The 23,866-nt window shown below is 36.7% G+C and overlaps 1 protein-coding gene and 1 pseudogene across 3 annotated transcripts in view; one reads left to right on the forward strand and one right to left on the reverse strand.

The window, feature by feature from the left end:
- Positions 1 to 23,866, forward strand: part of TRIM37 (tripartite motif containing 37) — a 151,165-nt gene that overhangs the window by 54,796 nt on the left and 72,503 nt on the right. For both annotated transcript variants that reach the window (XM_010861626.1, XM_010861625.1), the window contains exons 12-13: positions 3,709 to 3,785; positions 20,228 to 20,407. In XM_010861626.1, coding sequence (XP_010859928.1) covers positions 3,709 to 3,785; positions 20,228 to 20,407 — 257 coding nt within the window. The remainder of the gene's footprint in view (positions 1 to 3,708; positions 3,786 to 20,227; positions 20,408 to 23,866) is intronic.
- On the reverse strand, positions 22,088 to 22,635 carry LOC105004093 (annotated as a pseudogene). The gene has a single exon (XR_827185.1). The product of XR_827185.1 is annotated as a cytochrome c pseudogene (transcript).

The following is a 23,866-nucleotide window of genomic DNA, read 5'->3' on the forward strand; positions in this document are numbered from 1 at the left end:
AGTTCAACTCTCACATCCATACATGACCACAGGAAAAACCATAGCCTTGACTAGACGGACCTTTGTTGGCAAAGTAATGTCTCTGCTTTTGAATATGCTATCTAGGTTGGTTATAACTTTCCTTCCAAGGAGTACGCGTCTTTTAATTTCATGGCTGCAGTCACCATCTGCAGTGATGTTGGAGTCCAGAAAAATAAAGTCTGACACTGTTTCCACTGTTTCCCCATCTATTTCCCATGAAGTGATGGGACCGGATGCCATGATCTTCGTTTTCTGAATGTTGAGCTTTAAGCCAACATTTTCACTCTGCACTTTCACTTTCATCAAGAGGCTTTTGAGTTCCTCTTCACTTTCTGCCATAAGGGTGGTGTCATCTGCATATCTGAAGTTATTGATATTTCTCCTGGCAATCTTGATTCCAGCTTGTGTTTCTTCCAGTCCAGCGTTTCTCATGATGTACTCTGTATATAAGTTAAATAAGCGGGATGACAATATACAGCCTTGACGTACTCCTTTTCCTATTTGGAACCAGTCTGTTGTTCCATGTTCAGTTCTAACTGTTGCTTCCTTACCTGCATCCAAATTTCTCAAGAGGCAGGTCAGGTGGTCTGGTATTACCCATCTCTTTCAGAATTTGTGATCCACACAGTCAAAGGCTTTGGCATAGTCAATAAAGCAGAAATAGATGTTTTTCTGGAACTCTCTTGCTTTTTCCATGATTCAGCGGATGTTGGCAATTTGATCTCTGGTTCCTCTGCCTTTTCTAAAACCAGCTTGAACATCAGGAAGTTCACGGTTCACGTTTTGTTGAAGCCTGGCTTGGAGAATTTTGAGCATTACTTTACTAGCATGTGAGATGAGTGCAATTGTGCAGTAGTTTGAACATTCTTTGGCATTGCCTTTCTTTGGGATTGGAATGCAAACTGACCTTTTCCAGTCCTGTGGCCACTGCTGAGTTTTCCAAATTTGCTAACATATTCAGTGCAGCACTTTCACAGCATCATCTCTCAGGATTTGAAAGAGCTCTACTGGAATTCCATCACCTCCACTAGCTTTGTTCGTAGTAATGCTTTCTAAGGCCCACTTGACTTCACATTCCAGATGTCTGGCTCTAGGTGAGTGATCACACCATCATGGTTATCTGGGTCATGAAGATCTTTTCTGTACAGTTCTTCTGTGTATTCTTGCCACCTCTTCTTAATATCTTCTGCTTCTGTTAGGTCCATGCCATTTCTGTCCTTTATTGAGCCCATCTTTGCATGAAATGTTCCCTTGGTATCTCTAATTTTCTTCAAGAGATCTCTAGTCTTTCCCATTCTGTTGTTTTCCTCTGTTTCTTTGGATTGATCGCTGAAGAAGGCTTTCTTATCTCTTCTTGCTGTTCTTTGGAACTCTTCATTCAGATGCTTATATCTTTCCTTTTCTTCTTTGCTTTTTTCTTCTCTTCTTTTCACAGCTATTTGTAAGGCCTCCCCAGACAGCCATTTTGCTTTTTTGCATTTCTTTTCCATGGGGATGGTCTTGATCCCTGTCTGCTGTACAGTGTCACGAACCTCAGTCCATAGTTCATCAGGCACTCTATCTATCAGATCTAGGCCCTTAAATCTATTTCTCACTTCCACTGTATAATCATAAGGGATTTGATTTAGGTCATACCTGAATGGTCTAGTGGTTTTCCCTACTTTCTTCAATTTAAGTCTGAATTTGGCAATAAGGAGTTCATGATCTGAGCCATAGTCAGCTACTGGTCTTATTTTTGCTGACTGTATAGAGCTTCTCCATCTTTGGCTGCAAAGAATATAATCAGTCTGATTTCGGTGTTGACCATCTGGTGATGTCCATGTATAGAGTCTTCTCTTGTGTTGTTGGAAGAGGATGTTTGTTATAACCAGTGCATTTTCTTGGCAAAACTCTATTAGTCTTTGCCCTGCCTCATTCCATAGTCCAAGGCCAAATTTGCCTGTTACTCCAGGTGTTTCTTGACTTCCTACTTTTGCATTCCAGTCCCCTATAATGAAAAGGACGTCTTTTTTGTATATTGAGCAACTTTTTTGCAGTTTCTCGTGTTCTGTGGCTTACAATGCTTTTCAGTGACTGACTCTTGGCCATTTTGTGGTTTTCCTTTTTTCTGGTCCATTAGATGTCCCGTTGCTTCTCTCTCCTTTCTCCCACGGTGTTGATACAAGGCAGGTCTTTGGGATTATAGTTGGTCTGTCTTTATCTGCTTATGTTTTGGGGGTTGTGGAGATAACCTGTTACCTGGTTTTGTTGTAAATGTTGATTGTGAACTTTTGGTTTTGATGTTTGATTGTTGTTTTACTTTCAGATATTGAGAGTTTTAAAAACTATGCTGCTGATTGTGGCAGTCTTTCCAGAATCCTCTGCCTATTGAAAATTCTTAAAGCAGGTGTTTTCTTAGAGGTACAGATGGTGCATCAATAAGAATTATAAAAATCTTGTTCCTTAAAATTAAAAATTAGGTCAAAGAGAAATTTCTAATATTATTATGTGATAGAATTCAGAACAAAAAATGTTTACTACCTTTTATTAATTGATTGTATTCCAGGGAGGTTGTTTTAGGACCAAATTTTAAAAGAAAGAAACTCCAGTTATTTGCACAAGGATGTTGGTTGATTTTTTAAAATCAGTGTAATTTGCTATATAATTTATATTTCATAATTGACTAAATTTAGCACATTTTGACAAATACAGTTGCACAGTCATTATCATAGTCATGAGTTTTATCGTGCTCAGAAGTTATCTGATTTACCTTTTTCAGCTAATCCTTTTTTTCTCCCTTCCTGGCCCCTCTGCAACCACTGATCTGTTTTTGTCACTATACTTTTACTTTTTCAGAATTTTATATAATGGGATTATACAGCATATAATCTTTTGTGTCCAGCTCTTTTCCCTTAAGTGATTATTCATGTTTCTGTAGTATTATGTTTACTGAGTGATGACCATTTCAAACCTGAATGCTGCATCAGGACCTTTGAGAGCAAAGTAGCCTAGAAATGAAAGGGTTCAGAAATAGCTGTAACCCTCTGTAGATATATCCCTGCCCTCAGCCCTCACAGTCTGGTTGGGCAAATGTGTTTATACATGTAATTTTAACAAATGTAATCTCACCCAGTCCTTGAGAAATACAGAAGGGAATAATTTTATTCATAAAATCTCTGTAATAGAAATGTGAGCAACTTTAAATCTCCAGACAGAATCTTATATGGAATCCTAACATACGAAACATAGAAATTATATTTAATTACTTTCAACATCAAGTGTTACCTTTTTCTATTTTACTCCTTTTTAATCTTAAATATTATATTATCTCCTTTGTTTTTTTGTCTCCTTCCTCAACTTTCTAGTGAAGTTGAAACTTTTCATTTTTTTGGTATATTTCTTTGGAGTTTTTATTTTTCTTGGAGGCTCATTTTTAAGAGTATGTGTTGAAACTCCTAACTCTTTTCAGAGTAGTTTATATTTTCCTTTGTTTGTATGCTTTAATGCTTCTATCTTTATGTAGAAAAAAAAGTTTGTAGACTCTTGATCTTTTTATCAGCTCTCTTACTGCTTTTAAACTTAAAACTACTTCTCTGTCCAAATATCAGATAGTATTCTATATTTTGTTTGTTTCATTGTGGCTTACATTTTTACATTTAAATTGACTGGAGTTTCTGTTTATATAACATCTTTTTCTTTTTTTTTGAGGATGGAAATGGAGTTGTTCGTGGTTACTACTTATCTGTGTTTCTGGAACTTTCAGCTGGCTTGCCAGAAACTTCCAAGTAAGACATACAATTAAGTAACAAACTTTAGTGTGGGTTTACATACCTTCTTAGCATTTTTCATTAACTACTTTTGTTAACTAATATATTTTATCTGTTAAGATATTATACCAGTATGGAATCTCTGGCATAGTATGTTGGCATAGACTGTCAGTTCTCAAATTATATGGCATCAGGACTCTGTACTCTTAAATTTTATTGGGAAATCCAAAGAATTTTTCTTTATATGGGTTTATCTGTTGATATTATCTGAATTAGAAATTAAAACAAAAAATTTAAAATTTTTGTTAATTCACTTTAAAGTAATAATAAACCTATTACATATTAGCATAAATAACATTTTCTTAGAGAATAACTTTTTCTAAAGCAAAATAATACTTGGTGAGAAAACATAAAAAACCTCTTAATGTATGGCTTTTCAGTTTACTGTAATAAGTTGTTTGGGTTGAAGTATATATAAATCTCGCCTGATGGGTTTTGAATTTCATACGTAGTTAGGAAAGGTTTTTTACAGTGAGATACAGTTCACATGCCACATGGAAGTGTTAGTTGCACACTTGTGTCCAACTCTTTGCAACCCCATGGACTGTAGCCCTACAGGCTCCTCTGTCCATGGAATTCTCCAGGCAGGATTGGAGTGGGGAGCCATGCCCTTCTCCAGGGGATCTTCCTGCCATCTGAGCCACCAGGGAACCATACTGTAAAGTTCATACCATAAAGTTCATCATATAAATATAAGTGTAGAATTCAGTAGATTTTAGTATATTCATTGAGTTCGACAGCTATCACCATATCTAATTTCAGAACATTTTCTTTCTTTCTTTTTTTTTTTTTAATTTTTTGACCATGCCTCATGGCATGTGGAATCTTAGTTCCCCAACGAGGGAGCAAACCTGTGCTCCCACACTGGAAGCACAGAATCTTAACCACTGCTGCCAGGGATTTCTGCAGAACATTTTCATCATCCCACGAATCAACACTGTACTTCTTAGCAATCACTTCCCCTTCCCACCCAGTTCCTGGCAGCCCTAATCTACTTTTTGTTAGGGAGGAACACTTTAAAAAGCAGTTTTAGATAATTGTGAATCATCATTGATATTACCCCAAAATTGAACAAGTGCTTGTTTGTTAAATGTAATTTGTAGTATGAAATCTGGAACCATATCAGTGAATTTTATTTCACTCTGTTACACCATAATCTGTTGGTTTGAATTGAGATATGTGCTTCCAGTTATGGCATAATAGTGATAACCCTTTCTTCTATAACAACCAAAAAGAAAAACATTTTCTAGACACCAGACCTGAGGCAACAAATGAAAGCAATCCCTGAGAGACAGGAAATAAATCGTATCTATGATTGCCTCACTTAACCTTGAGAGAGTTTTCAGGCCATAACACATGGAGGCAGAAATGCAACAGAGTCTGGCTAACTCCTTGAGTTGAGGAGACAGTGCTGAGTGTCCAGGAAGACCAGCACACCTAGAGTGCAGTGGACAGAATACCAGAAGAGAGATCTGGACAAAGAGCTCCAGAGATTTGTAAGGCGTTCTCTTCAAATATGAGAAGGGCACGGCAACCTACTCCAGTGTTCTTACCTGGAGATCCCATGGACAGAGAAGCTAGGTGGGCTCTAGTGTATGGGCTCGCAAAGAGTCGGTCACAACTCAGTGACTAACACACACTCCTCAAATATTCTGTAGAGTATTGAGCAGAGCCTGCCGGTAAAAAACCTACCTGAGGTTGGGGGAAGGACCATCTGGGAAGGTTTAGAGGGAGTGGTGCCTGGTGCCTGGTACAGGGCCAGTAATTGTGTTTGTTCCTATCACTGTAATGGTAACTTCTGATCCATGGGGCATTGAATGAAGTACACAGGACATTTTTGCCTCCCTAGTGGAGAACAGTCCTAGACTGGGCATTACTCCAGACCCATCTAACAAGTAAAAGCAAGACCTGGAAGAACTAAATTGTTTCCAGGTAACCTAACAGCAGTCTAGAGCAGAGCTCAAGAAAACTGATAAGATTACAAAAATATCCAGCAACCAACAAAGCTAAGGTTACATTATCTGTTATTCAATCAAAGATTAATTGGCATGCAAAGAGGCAGGAAGACATAACCAGTACTGAGGAGAGTGATCAGTTGATTTGAGCAAGAGCTGTTTTTTTTTTTTTTTAATGTGAGTTATATCTATTGGTATTTTATGAATTATAAATTAAAACATTAAAAAAATTAATTTACTTACGATAATAAACTAATTGCATATTAGCATAAATTATATTTCTATGAATAGTAACTCTAAAACAAAACAATATTTGATGAGAAAACTTGTATTGTTTTGCATTTTTGGAAATCTTTGTATGGCTTAAAAAGACAACTAGGTTCTCATGTGAGAATTAGCAGAAAATATTTTTCTCAGTTTTTATAACTACACTCCATTTCTTCAAAAGTTGAATAGAGATATGGAAGATACAAAAAATTCATACTGAACTTATTGAGAATGAACTAACTATATTTGAAATGAAGAATACACTGGATGGCATGAATGATAGATTAGATACTACAGAAGAAAGGATTAACTGATTAATTAAGAAAAGATTAATTAATGAATTAATGGACCTGAAGGCATTAGCTATAGAAACTATTCAAAATGTGAACATAGAGAATAGAATTCCAAAACTATAAAACAACTTTAAGTAGCTTAATGTACAAATATCTGGAGTCCTGGAAGAAGGGGATGGGAAGGAAAAAGTAAATACTTTCCAAACTTGATAAAAGCTTTAAGCCCATGGATCCAGAAGTTTAGTGAACTATAAGCACATGAAACATGAAGGAAACATCAAAGCACATCATAATCAAATTGCTTAAAACCAATGGTAAACAAAATATCTTAAACTGGCAGTGAAAAAAAAGTCATTAAATTTAGAGGCACAAAGGTAAGGGTGAAATCAGGTTTCTCACTGGAAACAATACAAGTGAAATGATAATATAGCAACATTTTAAAAAGATTGAAAGAAACTAACATTAACCTAGAATTTTATAATTGGCAAGAATATATTTTAAAAAATACAGTGAAACTAAGACATTTTCAGATCTGAACTATAAGAAATGTTCAAGTACATGCTTCAGACAGAGGTGAACCTCTGAATTTAAACAAAGAAATGAAGAGTACCAGAAATGGAAATTACTTGGGTAAATAAAGTTTTTCTTCTATTACTTGAAGTAATTTTAAGTGATAATTGACAATATAATAAAGAACAGTAGCATTATATTTCGGGGTTTTTAACATATTTAGAAGCAAAATTCACAACAAAAACAGCTATATAAAGGCCAAAAGAGGAACTTCCTAGGTGGTCCAGTAGTTAAAATCTGCCTGCCAATCTTGGAGACATGGGTTTGATCCCTGGTCCTGGAAGGTCCTACATGCCACAGAGCAGCTGACCCCGTGCACCACAGCCACTGAGCTTACGCTCTAGAGCCCATGAGCCGCAACTACTGAAGCCTTCACGCCTCGAGCACGTGCTCTGCAGCAAGAGAAGCCACCACACGGAGAAGCCAGTGCACAGGAGACGCCCCTGCTCACCGCAACTAGAGAGAGCCTGTGTGCAGCAGTGAAGACCCAGCTAAACCAGAAATAAACAAATAATTGTTTTCAAAGGCCAAACGATTAAAGCATGGAAGTATAATGTAAGATTCTGACACTATATGTAAAATGGTATAATAACATTTAAAGCTAGACTGTGATACATTAAAGATACATACTATCCTATTATTTTTTCTTGCCTCTTGTAACAAATTACCAGAAATTTGGCAGCTTAAAACAACAGATAACATTTCCCTCACATTTCTGGAGGCCAAAAATCCAAAAACCATTGCTAGGCCAAAATCAGAGCTTCAGTAGAGTTGTGCTAGCTCCAGTTACACTAAGGGAGATCTGTTTCTTGCCTTTTTCCGCTTTTGCTTACTGCCAGCATTCTTGGGCTTATGACAGTGTCACTCCTATCTGCCTTTGGTCACGTTGCCTTACCTTTTTTTGTCTCTGTCAGATCTTCCTCTGCTTTTCTTTTACAGTAACATTTATGGTTACATTTAGGGTGTACGTGGATTTTCCAGGACAGTCCCCTCATCTCAGGATCCTTGGCTTAATTGCAGCTGTGTATTCCCAGTCACAGGTTCTGAGAATTAAGATGTCAATACCTTGGGGATACTGTTCAGCCTCCCATAACTATAAACTATAAAGCCACTGCTAAAATGACAGAGATGTTTAGTTTATAAAGCAGTGGTGGGGATAAAATTGAACCAAATCCTAGTCTTAAAGCAGGCAGGAAAAGATAAGTGGTAACAAAACACAGATGGGAGGACTAGCAAGATGTGGCACCGTAAATGATCTAAATACCCCAAATAAAAAGCAGAAATTGTCAGATTGGCTAGAATAGCACAACTCAAGTGTATGCCAAACCTAAGAAATATGCTTTAAATGTAAAGATATACCATACTAATCAAAACCAAGTTAGAGATGTTACTTTAATATCCAAGTAGATTTCAAAGGAAAGCATATTACCAGAGATAAAGAAGTTTATTTCACAGAGATAAAAGGATCAGTTAATGAAGAGGATATTCAATGATTATAAATATTTCTGTTTATACTCTGGTAACAGATTTTGAAAATGCACAAAGCAAAAACTGATAGAAGTATAAGAAGAAATAGAACTTCTTCTCTCAGTTGATACAGCAGGTAGGCAGAAAATCATCAAGGATATAGTAAATCTGGATAGCCCTGTCACCCAGCCTGACTTGCTGGATATTTATAGACTCTTTGATACAACGGTATCAGAATGCAAATTATCCTTAAGTGTGCACAAAATATTTACCAAGAAAGACCATATTCTGGAACGTAAAATATGTCTGAAAAAATTCAAAAATATTCAAATCATTCAGGTTTTTTTTTTTAACTGTAATGAATTCAGTTTAGCTGTTTGTAATAGATATTTTAAAAATCTGACATAGTTGAAAAGTAAATAACATACTTCTAAATAACGCCTGGATCCAAGAGGAAATCATAATAGATTTTTAAAAAGTTTTTTGAACTGGAGTGAAAACACAGCATACCAGAATTTGTAGTATGTTGCTAAAGCAATAGGTAGGGGAAAATTTATATGACTAAATGCCCAAAAAAGTGAACAGCAGAAAGGCCTTAAATAAATGTCAGTGTCTGTCTTAATAAACTAGAAAAAAGCACAAGTTAAATGAAAAGTAAACGGAATAAAAATAGTAACAAAGATAAAAAATGCAATGAAATAAACATGCAGTAGAGAAAATCATTGAAATCTAAAGGATAACATTTAAAGTCTAACACTGTAACTGAAGACATATAATAAAGCCATAGTATTAGCGTAATACAACATCATATTAGCGTAAGAGAAAGATGATCAATGGAATATACAGATCTCCTTCATGATCTGAAAGTAGAGCAGTTCTCTGAAACCTTTTGTAAGATGAAATGGCATCAAGTGAAGAAACAATTACCTTGAGACATACCTGCTAATGGATGCACAGAATATTAAAGGATAAAGTGTATATGCTTACAGACACAGTTCAAAGCTATGGCAGCTTGATACTGAGATACTGAGTATAGTTCCTTGGGAAGGAGGTTGGTGGTGACACTCTTGCTGCTCAGAGTATGCCTCTGTAATGGCTTGCTACAAAACAAGCACTGAATGCTATTTTCACTTTTCAGCTGTTTTTGTTTTTTTTTTTAAAGTGAAATTTTTCTTGGTTAGCAAAAACGAGTACTAGTGTAAACCCTTTTGTAAAAAGTAAAGTGGCGGAAAGAGAATGTTAAAAAATTGGGGATACCTGTGTACAATCCCAGAAATAAATGCACTTTCATTAGGAAATTAGTGGTTGAAAAAGATGCAAAGACAGTGCTGTGGGGAAGGTGTAATCTTTTCAACAAATTGCCCTTCAACATTTAGATGTTCATATACAAAAAATGGAACTCGGATCCATACCTCACACTATATACTTAAACTAACTGAAAATTGTTCCTAGACCTAGATTTAAATTGTAAAATAATAAAACTTGCTGGAGATAACACAAGAGGAAATGTACTTTTGTCTTGGGCATCGTTATTTTAGTTAAAATGCAAAAGCACAATCCACAAAAGAAACACATTTGTAAATTAGACTTCATGGGAATTATAAAGTTGTCTTCCTCAGATTATGTGGAGTTGTACTGATAATAAATAAACAAGGTCCCTTCCCCATAGTGGCAAAAAGTTTGTGCGACACCCCATAAAGAAGGTATATACATGGCAAAATAAGCCTGTGTAAGGTGTTTATAGCATTAGTCATTAGGGAAACACGTTTATCTACAAAACAATACTACCGTGTCCTATTAGAGTAGCTATAATTCCAAAGATCATACCACGTGTTGGCAAGAATGTAGAGAAATCTGAAGTCTTAGAATATAGAGAAATCTGAAGTCTTAGATGCTTCTGGTGGGAATATAAAATGATACAATGACTTCTGTAAACAAGTTGGTGTAAACAAGTCATACACTTCTGCATGACTCAGTCAAACCACTCTTAGATATTTACCTCAGAGAAAAGGAACTAGATATCCAACAAAGTCTTATAGAAATGTTCATAATAACTACATTTTGAATAGCTAAGTAAAATCAACCCTAATGGCCAGCAACAGATAAATAAGCAAATTTTGCTATGGCTAGACGATGAAATAAAACTTAGCAATAAAAAATAATGAACTGTTGACACATGTGACAATAGGACTTTTAAATTATTTTAAATGAAAGGAGCCAGATTAAAAAGAGCACATATGAATGATTCTATTTATATAAACCTCTAGAAAAATGCAGACTAATCTATAGTGACAGTGCAGATGTGTGGTTGCTGAGAGATGGGGCAGGCTGGGCTGAGGTTGGTTGGAAGGTGTAGGGAGAAGGTAAGAGAATTATGCGAGGCAGAGGAGACTTGGTATGGTGGATATGTGTTTTGGTTGCTGTACTGGTGATGGTTTTATGGATATATATAAATATGTGTCTGACTTACCAATTATACACTTAAGTTCCATGTCATTAAAACTTTTTGTTTATGGCTGTGCTAAGTCTTCCTTGCTGCTCAGGCTTTTTCTCTAGTTGTGGCGGCGTGGGGGGGGGGCTCCTCTCTCTATGCAGGCTTCTCATTGTGGCGGTTTCTTTTGTTGTAGAGCATGAGCTCTAGGGTGTGGGCTTCAATAGTTGCAGCTTGCGATCTCCATCGAGAACACAGGCGCTCAACATTGTGGCTTGCGGGCTAAGTTGCTCCGCCACATGTGGGATCTTCCTGAACCAGGGATCGAACCTGTATCCTCTGCATTGCAAGTTTGATTCTTAATCACTGGACCATCAGAAAAGGCCCATTTCATTAAAACTTATTCAGAAAAACAGTTAAAACTTGATTGGCCTGTCTTAACGCTTTGCATGGATCTTTTACTCATGTATGACTTTGTAACACTCTGGGTTAATCATTTAGAAAATAATTTTTTACTAAATACAGTTGATACATTTCATTATGCAGTATCAGTCACATTCATTGAAGCACCGTTTTCATAATAAAAGTCTTAAAGTATTGAAAAGCTTTTAAGTTCATGTGGTACGTACAAGTTTTCCAGGATTATGGTTTTCTTTCTTTTTTTTTTTTGCTTGAAAGTGTGTTTTATCACTGGCAACAGATACTGGCAGTTCTTTTCCTTAGTTATTTTGGTCCAGAACATGTCTGTCCGGTATCTACAACCGAATAACTATTGTTTGTCAGTTCTTTCAGTTTGTTTCACAAAAAAGTGACTGATCTTGGAACTCAGTTGAACAAAATGGTTTTTTCGAAGGCAACCATTGCAGCATAAGTACTTTTTGTATGTTTCCCATTTGTGACACCAAGTGTTGCGGTTTAATAACATTTGTCATTTTTACTACTTCTTCAAAGATACTTCCCCCCCGCCCCCACCCTGCCTGAAAATATGTAGCATTGAATAGTATGATTACTGGTACATTTTAACTACCATTGCTTTTGCACCATTAGTGAAAATGTCAAACACAGTGAAAAAGGCAAATAACATCTTAGCATTATTACAAAGATTGGTTTTGACTTTTTGGATTGCTGAAAGAATCATAGGAACTGACCCTCAATAGCACAACCTCTGACATAGACTAACCTTAATGCAGAACATTCTTGCCACCACTCGTGAGTCAAGCTATGAATAAAGCTGGTAGTATAGAAAGGATTCTGGCCTCTGAGTTGTAACTATTAATATATTTTAGTCATAACTCTGTCCCAGATCTGTGATCTGAAGCCGTGGACTGTTGCTATTGGACCTGTATTGTTGCTATAATAGCTAACATCTGCCCAGGGACGGTGGAGCCTGGGGGGCTGCCGTCTATGGGGTCGCACAGAGTCGGACACGACGGAAGCGACTTAGCAGCAGAAGCTGAGTATATACTTTGTGCTCTGCACTTTGCCTTATGTAACTCATTTTGCTTTACTACCACCTCATGTGCTGTCACTGCTATTATCACTCCCATTTTACAGATGGAAGTATAACAGCTAAGTTATTCACTTAAGTTCAGCTTTGTTAAAATGCAGTCTGTTTAACATAGATTTTTCTTTCTCTGTATTCTTTGTTCTTAACCACCAAATTTGTAATTGGAAGGTGGTTGATCATGGACAAAATTATAAGAAGTTTAGTCATTATAGGATTTTGTTCATAACCCTGTTGCTACCATTAATCTTGGTTCTCTTCTTGTCTCTTGACTATTTTCTGATCTGTAGATAGGCATAACTCAGAGATATTGCAGGTTTGGTTCTAGACCACTGCAATAAAGCAAGTCACATAAAAGTTATGTTTATAGTATATTAAGTGTGCGATAGTATGTCTCAGAAAACAGTATACATACCTAATTTAAAATACCTTATTGCTATAAAATGCAAACCATCCCTGAGTCATCAGTGGGTCATAATTCTTTGCTGGTATTTGGTGGCTGTTGTCTGATCAGGGTAGTGATTGCTACAGGCTAGGGTGGGTGTAGCAACTTCTTTAAATAAGGTAACTGTAAAGTTTGCAGCATTGATTGACTTGTCCTCTCATGTGTGGTTTCTCTGTAGCATGCAGTGCTGTTTGATAGCATGTTACTCACAGTAGAACTTGTTTCAGATTTGGAGTCAATCCTCTCAAATCCTGACTTTGCTTTATCAACTATTGTTGCCCTACTATTTTGTGACCCTGTGGATTATAGCCCGCCATGCTCCTCTGTGCATGGGATTTTCCAGGCAAGAATACTAGAGTGGATTTCCATTTCCTTCACCAGTGCTTTATCAACTAAATTTATGTAATATTCTAAATCCTTTGTTATCATTTCAATAATCTTCACAGTATCTTTACCTGGAGTAGGTTGTGTCTCAAGAAACCTTTTTTTTTCTCATTTGTAGAAAGCAGCTCCTCATCCATTAAAGTTTTATGGAGATGGTAGCAGCTCAGTCACATCTTCAGGCTCTACTTCTGATTCTAATTCTCTCGCTGTTTCTGCCATGTCTGCAGTTACTTCCTCCACTGAGATCTTCAACCCCTTAAAGTCTTTTGTGAGGTTTGGCGGCAAGTTCTTTCAAAGTCCTCCTAATGTTGATTTTTCCAACCTCTTCCCACAAATCATGAATGGTCTTTTTGGCATCTAGAATGGTTAAACCTTTTCAATTTACTTTACCTGGATCCATCAGAGCAATTACTACAGCAGTTATTGCCTTATGAAATATATTTCTTAATTAATAAGAGTTGAAAGTCAAAATCACTCCTTATCTGTGGGCCACAGAATGGATGTGCGTGAGCAGGCCTGAAAGCAACATCAGTTTTGTACATCTCCATCAGAGCTCTTGGGTGCCCAGGTGCATTGTCAGTGAGCAGTAATACTTTGCAAAAAGTTTTTTTTTCCAGAGCAGTAAATCTCAACAGTGGGCTTAAAATATTCAGTTAACCACAGGTGAAGAGATGGGTTGTCCTCAGGCTTTGTTCTTTTTATAGAGCAAAGGCAGAGTAAGTTTAGCGTAGTTCTTAAGGGCTCTAGGGTTTTCAGAAAGGTAAATGAGCATTAGCTTCAGCTTAAAGTCACCAGCTACATCAGCTCCTGACAAAACTCAGCCTGTCCTTGGATGCTTTGAAGCCAGACAGTACTTCTGGATAGCTTGCTGCAGCTTCTATACCAGCTTCTGGTTTTATGTTATGAAGACAGCTTCGTTCCTTCAACCTCAGCAACCAGCCTCTGGTAGCTTTAAATTTTTCTTCTGCTGCCTCTTCGTCTCTCTCAGCCTTTGTGGAATTGAGACTTAGGACCTTGCTGTGGATTAGGCTTTGCCTTCGGGGAATGTTGTAGCTTGTTTGTTCTTCTGTCTGGACCACTAAAACTTTCTCCATGTCATCAGTGATACAGTTTAGCTTTTTAAATTGTGTGTTCACTGGAGTAACACTTTCAGCTTCCTGTAAGAATTTTTCCTTTGCATTCGTAGCTTGGCTAACTGTTTGACACAAGTGGCCTAGCTTTCAGCCTCTCTTGGCTTTCAGCATGTCTTCCTCATTAACCTTAATCATTTCTAGCTTTTGATTTAAAATAAGACTTGAGTTTCTCTTTCACTTGAACACTTAAAGGCCATTAATTTGCCTAATTTCAGTATTGTTATATTTCAGGAATAGGGAGGCCTAAGAGAAGGAAAGAAATTGGGGAGGAGGAGCAGGGAAGACAGATGCTGATAGGTAAAGCAGTCAGAACATACACGTTTATCAGTTAAGTTTGTCGTTGGATATGGTTTGTGGCACCCCAAAACAATTCCATCAGAGGTCACTGGTCATAGATCATGATTACAGATGTAACAATAATAATGTAAAAGTTTGAAAGATTGTGAGAATTACAAACTGTGACATAGACATGAAGTGACTAAATGCTGTTGGAAAAGTGGAGCCAAATAGACTTGTTTGATGCAAGGTTGCCACAAACCTTCAATGTGTAACAGGGATATGCCTCTGAAGTACAAAAAACCAAAAGCACAGTAAAACAAGGTGTGTCTGTACCTGTGTTTCTTACCTTCCTAAGATTCTGCTCTTGCTGACAGGTAGATTTTGTGACATTTCTGTTGCTTTTGGTGCTGGTTTCATTTTGCATGCTTTTATTGTTGATATATACACTTAAGGAACTTAAAGTTTACATTATAAGTAGTAGTAATATTATCAGTGATAATGAAATACTATCATTCAGGATACTAAGGTTTAAGACTAGAATTGTGTATTTGCTGGATATTATCTAAATACCTTAATGAGAATATTCTGTTTGGGTAAAAACAGACATCTTATCATTGGGTTTTTTTTTTTCTTTTCTTTTTTTTGGCTGTGCTATGCAGCATGTGCTGCTGCACTCAATATGCCAGCAAATTTGGAAAACTCAAGTGGCCACAGGATTGGAAAAGGTCAGTTTGCATTACAATCCCAAAGAAAGGCAATGCCAAAGAATGCTCAGACTACTGCACAATTGCCCTCATCTCACACTCTAGCAAAATAATGCTCAAAATTCTCCAAGCCAGGCTTCAGTAGTACGTGAACCATGAACTTCCAGATGTTCAAGCTGGTTTTAGAAAAGGCAGAGGAACCAGAGATCAAATTGCCAACATCTGTTGGATCACTGAAAAAGCGAGAGAGTTCCAGAAAAACATCTACTTCTGCTTTATCAACTCTGCCAAAGCCTTTGACTGTGTGGATCACAACAAACTGTGGAAAATTCTTCAAGAGATGGGAATACCAGACCACCTGACCGGCCTCCTGAGAAATCTTTATGCAGGTCAGGAAGCAACAGTTAAGAACTGGACATGGAACAACAGACTCATTCTAAATCGGGAAAGGAGTACGTCAAGGCTGTATATTGTCACCCTGCTTATTTAACTTATATGCAGAATACATCATGAGAAATGCTGGGCTGGAAGAAGCACAAGCTGGAATCAAGATTGCTGGGAGAAATATCAATAACCTCAGATATGCAGATGACACCCTTATGGCAAAAAGCAAAGAAGAACTAAAGAGCCTCTTGATGAAAGTCAAAGAGGAGAGTGAAAAAGTTGGCTTAAAACTCAACATTCAGAAAACTAAGATCATGGCATCTGGTCCCATCACTTCATAGCAAGTAAATGGGAAACAATTGAAACAGAGACTTTATATTTTGGGGCTCCAGAATCACTGCAGATAGTGACTGCAGCCATGAAATTGAAAGACGCTTACTCCTTGGAAGAAAGGCTATGACCAATCTAGACAGCATATTAAAAAGTAGAGATTCGTCTAGTCAAAGCTATGGTTTTTCCAGTAGTCATGTATGGATGTGAGAGTCAGAGTATAAAGAAAACTGAGCGCCAAAGACTTGATGCTTTTGAACTGTGGTGTTTGAGAAGACTCTTGAGAGTCTCTTGGACTGCAAGGAGATCCAACCAGTCCATCCTAAAGGAAATCAGTCCTGGGTATTCACTGGAGGGACTGATGCTGAAACTCCAGTACTTTGGCCACCTGATGCGAAGAGTTGATTCATTGGAAAAGACCCTGATGCTGGGAAAGATTGAAGGCAGAAGGAGAAGGGAATGACAGGATGAGATGGTTGGATGGCATCACTGACTCAATGGACATGAGTTTGAGTAAGCTCTGGGAGTTGGTGATGGACAGGGAAGCCTGGCGTGCTGCAGTCCATGGAGTCACAAAGAGTCGGACATGACTGAGCGACTGAACTGACTAACTGATGCAGCATGTAGGGTCTTAGTTCCCCGACGAGGGATAGAACCTGCTTCCTCATCAGTGAAAGCACAGAGTCCTAACCCTTGGGCGACTAGGAATTTCCCTTACCTGTTAATTCTCTTTAACAGTCCAGTAAGCCTAGAGAAAAGTTTTGAATACTTTTTAAATTAATTACTGAAACATCATTCAATTATGGGATTGAGAGTTTAGCAGTGAGGTAGTTTAACTGTCAGAATATGAAGTAAAAATATAAATCATTGTATTATCTAGTAGATTTTAATAACACCTGGGACGCTGCAGAAGTACTTTGATAATTTCATTGTATGTAAATACCTTTCTCCCTGTGTGTGTTATCATTAACCTGTCTTGGCTTTGGAGGAAATTTACACGTGAGTGATATCCTCAAATTGGCTCTTAACAGTATTTACTGAGCTGACTTGTTTTAGAGAAGGAAATTTCTTTGAGTTGCTTAAGAAAAGAATAGAACTTTCCCTTGGGGAGTAATACTAATGAGACTTAAATTTTAAGTTAATGATTGTTCAGTTCACTCAGATTTTCAGTTTGATAAAAGAAAGGAATTTAAGTTGGAATATTCAAATTTGAGGTTTTAGTTTTATCTGAGATAAGGGTTGAGTTGCTTTATAAATAACATAGCTTGGATTAATTGCTATATTTAATAGAAACATAGGTGTATGTCTGTCATAATTTTAAATAACTAGTGCAAGGACTTCCCTGGTGATCCAGTGGCCAAGACTCTGTGCTGCCACCCAGGGGACCCAGGTTCAATCCCTGGTTAGGGAACTATAATAGATCCTACATGCTGCAACTAAAACCCAGCCCAGCCAAATAAATAATTTTTTTTTAAAGAGAGAATTAATGCAGATAAAAGAATGATTTTTTTTCAAATACTATATGCTTTTTTGCATAATAAACCGATTTTTCAAAAATTGTTTTATATTGATTTTAAACTTAACACCTGTCTTGATCCTGGTTGTATTTAATCATCTGCATGAATGTCTTTCTCCCTAGATTGTCAACATTCTTGGTTGTTTCTCTATGAATTTTGAGGTTTTAACTACTCATTTTTAAAATAGAAGTAAATTTTATTTTTTGAGATGAAGTTCATATATAAAGCATTTTTAAATACACAGTTCAGTGGAAATTAGTGTGTTTCCAGTGTTGTACAATCACCACCTCTCTCTAATTTCAGAATGTTTTCATCATCTCAGAACACCTTGTACCCATCCTTTCCTTCTCTCAATCCTAGATAATTACTATTCTGAATATTTCATATAAAAGTTCATACAGTTTGGAATCTTTTATATTTGATGTCTTTTTAGTTATTATTAGCATAGTGTTTTCAGGGTTCAACCAGTGTTGAAGCATCAAAACTTCGTTCTTTTATGTGGGTGAACAATATTCCATTGTATGTATATACCTCAATTTGTTTATCCACGCATCTGTTAATGGACATATGGATTGTTTCCATCTTTTGGCTATTATGAGTAATCCTACTATAAATATTTCATGTACAAGTTTTTATTTTTATATGGGCTTAGGTTTTCATTTCTTTTGAATATATAGCAATAGTGGAATTGCTAGGTTATATGGTAATTCTGTATTTTTAACATTCTGAGGAACTGCCAAACTGTTTTCTACAGTGGATGCATTATTTCCTGTTTTTAGATTATATTTTATAGGCATCCTAGTGAATTTGAAGTGGTATCTCATTGTGATTTTGACCTGCATTTCCTTAATGACTGGTGAGATTGAGCATCTTTTCATGTTTTGTTTTGTATTTTCCATTTGTATATATTCTTTGGAGAAAGGAGAAATGTCTATTCAAGTTCATTGTTCATTTTTAAAATAGGTTACTTGTCTCTTAATTGCTGAGTTCCAAGAATTTTCTATATATTTTTATACTAAATCCTTATCAGACATGTGATTTGAAAACTTTATTCCATTCTGTGAGTTGTCTTTTCAGTTTCTTGGTAATGTCCTCTGATGCACAAAAATTTTAAGTTTTTGTGAAGTCCAAGTTACCTATTTCTTGTTCATGCTTTGGAGTCAAGTCTCTGAATCCATTGCCAAATTCGAATTCTTGAGTATTTACCCCTGTATTTTCTTCTAAGAGTTTTATAATTTTAGCCCTTGTATTTGGGTCATTGATCTATTTGGAGTTCATTTTTGTGTATGAAATTAGGAAGTTGTATATGAAATACATATATAAAATTTGCATGTAATCAGATTTCTTAGTGCCATTTGTTTTTTTGTTGTTATTGGTTTTGGTTTTAGGGGGGTTGTTTGTTTTGTTTTTTGGCTTCCCTTTGCAATTTTTGGGATCCCAGTTCCCTGGCCAGGGACTGAACCCAGCGAAAGCCTGGTCTCCCAACCACTGGACCACCAAGGAAATCCCTCAGCACCATTTGTTGAGGAAGCTTTGCTTTCCCTATTGAATCATCTTAGAGCCTTTGTAAAATATCAGTTGCACACAGGTATTGGGGTTTATTTTTAGACATTTAGTGGCAACTCTTGTTGGTGAGAGCTGGCCTCACAACTGTAATATCTAGATAGACAAAATATAGCTTTTGCGTTAGTTTGTGCCATCAATCTATTAACAATACACTGTGAGAGATACTAATATAAAAATCATTTGATAGTGCTTAAATACAGTTGACCATTGAACATAGCAGGGGTTAGGGTTACCAGTCCTCCACAGAGTCAAAAATCTGCATGTAACTTTTAATTGGTCCTTCCTTTCCTGGGTTCCTCCATATCCACAGTTCCACATTCTCGGATTCAAACAACCACAGGTTGTATAGTGCTGTAGTATTTACTATTAAAAAAATTCACATTTAAGTGGACCAGTACAGTTCAAACCTGTGTTGTTCAAGGGTCAACTGTATTTACATTCATTTGTAGGTAAAGAACTGTAATTTTTTCTTTTGCCCTTTGCAAGCAGAAATAGAAGACTAAGGTATTGGGTTTTTGTTTTTAAAGTTTATCTCCACCAAAATGGAGAAGCTTTATGGCAACTGTTGGATGTTCCTTCTGATGATCTTTTTTCACTTTTTGTTCTTGCAGTAACAGTACTTTCTGAGTAAAAATGAGTTTGAAGACTTGAAAATTTTATACTATTTAAGATATGGAAGTCTAAATGTACTGGCTTTCCCACTGTATACTTACTTTCTACTAGAAAATTTTATAGGCTTGAGTTTCTGAATGCACAATTAATTTATGATAAATTGAATTAGAAAAATATAGTATTCATATTTTATTATTTATTTTAAAACTGTATTGTGGTACATCTCAAAGAAAGTGGTAGAGTATTGTGAGGAAACACTAGGTATTGGATATATGGAAAAATACATAGTGTTGCTAAAATGTGTACTGTTTATACAAAATTTATTCATTTTCTAAGGTGGTACCTGCTGTAATGGTAAACACTTTTAAAGAGGGGGAAAGGACCTAGTGCTGATTATGTCATAATTCCATTCATAATACTGCTGTCATGATCCTTTCTGAAAGACATGTAGCTGTATATATCAGTAAGTTTCTTCTTAGGTACTTAATGACCTTGATGTTTTTATGTCTTTTATTCTTGCTTTAGTACCTCTATATTTATAGTCTGTTTTCAATTTTAGATATGAATATCGTGTAGAGATGGTTCATCAATCCTGCAATGATCCTACCAAAAATATCATTCGAGAATTTGCATCTGACTTTGAAGTTGGAGAATGCTGGGGTTATAATAGATTTTTCCGTTTGGACTTACTTGCAAATGAAGGATACTTGAATCGACAGAATGATACAGTGATTTTAAGGTAATAGGAAGCATTTGTATTTTGGCGTGTATCACAGGGAATAATGTCATCAGAAGTTTAAAGTCTTCACTTAACCAAGATGAATATTGTAATCTACACTAACTGTAATCTACCATGTTCTTACCCATTTAATTTCAGAAGTCCTGTGTGGTCAGTGAATAAGCTAGTGAGAAATGTGTGTGACATTTAGTTAGTAATTCCATAAAAAATGGACTTACCCAGTGGCTCAGCACTAAAGAATCTGCCTGTAATGCAGGAGACCTGGGTTCAGTCCCTGGGTCGGAAAGATCCCGAGGAGGAGGGCATGGCAACCCACTCTAGTATTCTTGCCTGGAGAATCCCATGCACTGAGGAGCCTGGCAGGCTACAGTCCATAGGGTCGAAGAGTCTAACACGTCTGAAGCAACGGAGCTTGCTCGCTCTCCATAAAGAGTAAACTACTATTTCCAATAAACATGGTAATGTCCCATTTATCTGTTGAAATTCTAGCAGCTTCACCATTTGGAAATTCAAGAATAACATGATATCAAGTAATTTTTTTTCCCCCACTGGAAATTTTATATTGTATTTGGATGGCTGGCTTTGTAAGCTTAGTTTCACAAAAACATTTTCAGTTTCTTCCAGATACTATCAAATTAAGGGAATACAGATGAAAATTGATGAAAATAAGCTAAGAGTTGGTAGTTGATGTGTCATTTACAATACAGGACAGAACATAAGCAGGGACTACAGAATTGCAACAGCCCTGTTTAATATTGGGGTACTTTTATAATTCAGTTTTGGGGCATCATTACACCCAATTTTAATTTGATGATCAAAATGAGAGCTTGAGTAGTTAAAAAAAGAAATTCAAATATGTTTTGAACTGAGAGGTTTCAGAGTGTTTAACAGTTTAAGTTTCCATCAAATAATTTTAAAAGTTCTTTTTTCCTTAAAAGAGATTTAAAATGTTTTTTTTTTTTTTTCTGTGACTTTGTTTTTTAATTCTTAAGCCTTATATCAGACAGTTTACAAATTTGAGCTAATGACATAGCCCCTCTAATCCTGCTGAGTTGGCAAAAGCATGATTACCAACCACCGTATACAAATAGTTCTACAGTTGCGTTTCTGAATTCCTGTTTAAGACAACCTTGAATTATAACTTAGTCTGACTTTGTGAAGAATTAACAAGAAAAGTTTGTTAACATATCTTGTCACAGGGAATTTAAAAAGCATCTGATCTTAAAGATCATCTACAGAATGTGAGGTGCTAAATGCTCTTTATTTGATGCTATACATAAACCACACTAAAATGCCTTTCATTAAGTAAAAGGCTAAATTTTAGATAGAGAATTTTAATTAAATTGGCATAGTTTATAAAACCAAAAAGATAAAGTGGACTTTGTCAGTGTATTTTCAGTCCTTGCCTTAACAGGCTGATGAACACAACTTGAAACACGTGTGACTCCTCCTCTGTTTATGAGACAGTGAAGGCACCTTTTCAATATTTAAATATATTAATATAACCAGTTACAGAAATCTAAATATAAAACCAATCTCTTATAGGTTTTAAGAAGGAATGCACCATCTCCCTAAAAAGTTTAATATTCCTTGTTCAAGTTCAGACATCTCTTTAGAATGGGAAAAATGATAGTACTTGTTGAACCGGAATTACTATCAAAATTAAAAAAGCTGACCATATTCGTTTAACCACAAACCAATCTTATTTAAATCAGGACTGTCCAAAAGAATTATTCCATCAGCCGTTCATGATCTGATTCTAGTGTATGAGTCAATTTAAATATGGTACACATAAAAAGTCATGAGACACTTCTGATTCATAATAAATAAGGCAGTGGCCACCTATTACTCATTGGTAGCTTTTTTGAGATAAGCTATCAAGTCCTCCCTCTCTCCCTTCTTCTTAATGCCAGCAAAGATCATCTTTGTTCCAGGATGTACTTCTTGGGATTCTCCAAGTACTCCATCAGCGTCTCCTCTCCCCAGGTGATACCTTTGTTCTTGTTGGCGTCTGTATAAGAGAATCCAGGAGCCTGACCTGTCTTTCGTCCAAACAGACCATGGAGGTTTGGCCCAGTCTTGTGCTTGCCTCCCTTTTCCACAGTATGGCACTGGGCACACTTCTGAACAAAAATCTTCTTGCCCTTCTCAACATCACCCATTTTTAAATCGTTCTTCCTCTGTGCGCGACTGAGAAGTTCCTGCTCACAAGCCGAACGTCCCGCTTTCTAATAATATGTTCTTAAATTTTATTTATTTTGATTTCTTTTCCTTGAGCATGCTGGATGAGTTGCTATTATATCACCCTTTACTGTTCTTCATAACTTTCCTGGAAGAATAAGAAACTGAAAGAAAGGATTGCATTTTGAATATAGAAAATAATTCATGTTTTTGTCATCTTTTCTTTGGGGAGATTACTTTACTATCATTGTATAACTTTTAGGTTCTCTTATTCACCAAAAGGAGTAATTTGCTGCTGTTTCATAATTTAACCAGAAAGACTGTACAATTACTCAAATATCAATTTTACTAGCCTGCAAAACAGCTGTTATTTATGGCCTTAGTCATCTTATTGGAATCCTAGTAGTATTGATTCTTTCTGATGATCTGTATGAGAGTTTCCTTTCTTCAGTGCAGTTTAGCACAACCTCTGGGTCTTTATTTTGGCCTTTTCTTGTTTATAGCAGAGCTTAAAGACTTGAATGTTAGTAGAGCAACAAATTCTTGTTCTGATGTTTCAGATCAGATCAGATCAGTCGCTCAGTCGTGTCCGACTCTTTGCGACCCCATGAATCGCAGCACGCCAGGCCTCCCTGTCCATCACCAACTCCTGGAGTTCACTCGACTCAGTGATGCCATCCAGCCATCTCATCCTCTGTCGTCCCCTTCTCCTCTTGCCCCCAGTCCCTCCCAGCATCAGAGTCTTTTCCAATGAGTCAACTCTTCGCATGAGGTGGCCAAAGTACTGGAGTTTCAGCTTTAGCATCATTCCTTCCAAAGAAATCCCAGGGCTGATCTCCTTCAGAATGGACTGGTTGGATCTCCTTGCAGTCCAAGGGACTCTCAAGAGTCTTCTCCAACACCACAGTTCAAAAGCATCAATTCTTCGGCACTCAGCCTTCTTCACAGTCCAACTCTCACATCCATACATGACCACAGGAAAAACCATAGCCTTAACTAGACGAACCTTTGTTGGCAAAGTAATGTCTCTGCTTTTGAATATGCCATCTAGGTTGCTCATAACTTTCCTTCCAAGGAGTAAGCGTCTTTTAATTTCATGGCTGCAGTCACCATCTGCAGTGATGTTGGAGCCCAGAAAAATAAAGTCTGATACTGTGTCCACTGTTTCCCCATCTATTTCCCATGAAGTGGTGAGACTGGATGCCATGATCTTCGTTTTCTGAATGTTGAGCTTTAAGCCAACTTTTTCACTCTCCACTTTCACCTTCATCAAGAGGC

Source organism: Bison bison, unplaced genomic scaffold, assembly GCF_000754665.1.
Source record: "Bison bison bison isolate TAMUID 2011002044 unplaced genomic scaffold, Bison_UMD1.0 scf7180017864472, whole genome shotgun sequence".
Classification (NCBI taxonomy): Eukaryota; Metazoa; Chordata; class Mammalia; order Artiodactyla; family Bovidae; genus Bison; species Bison bison.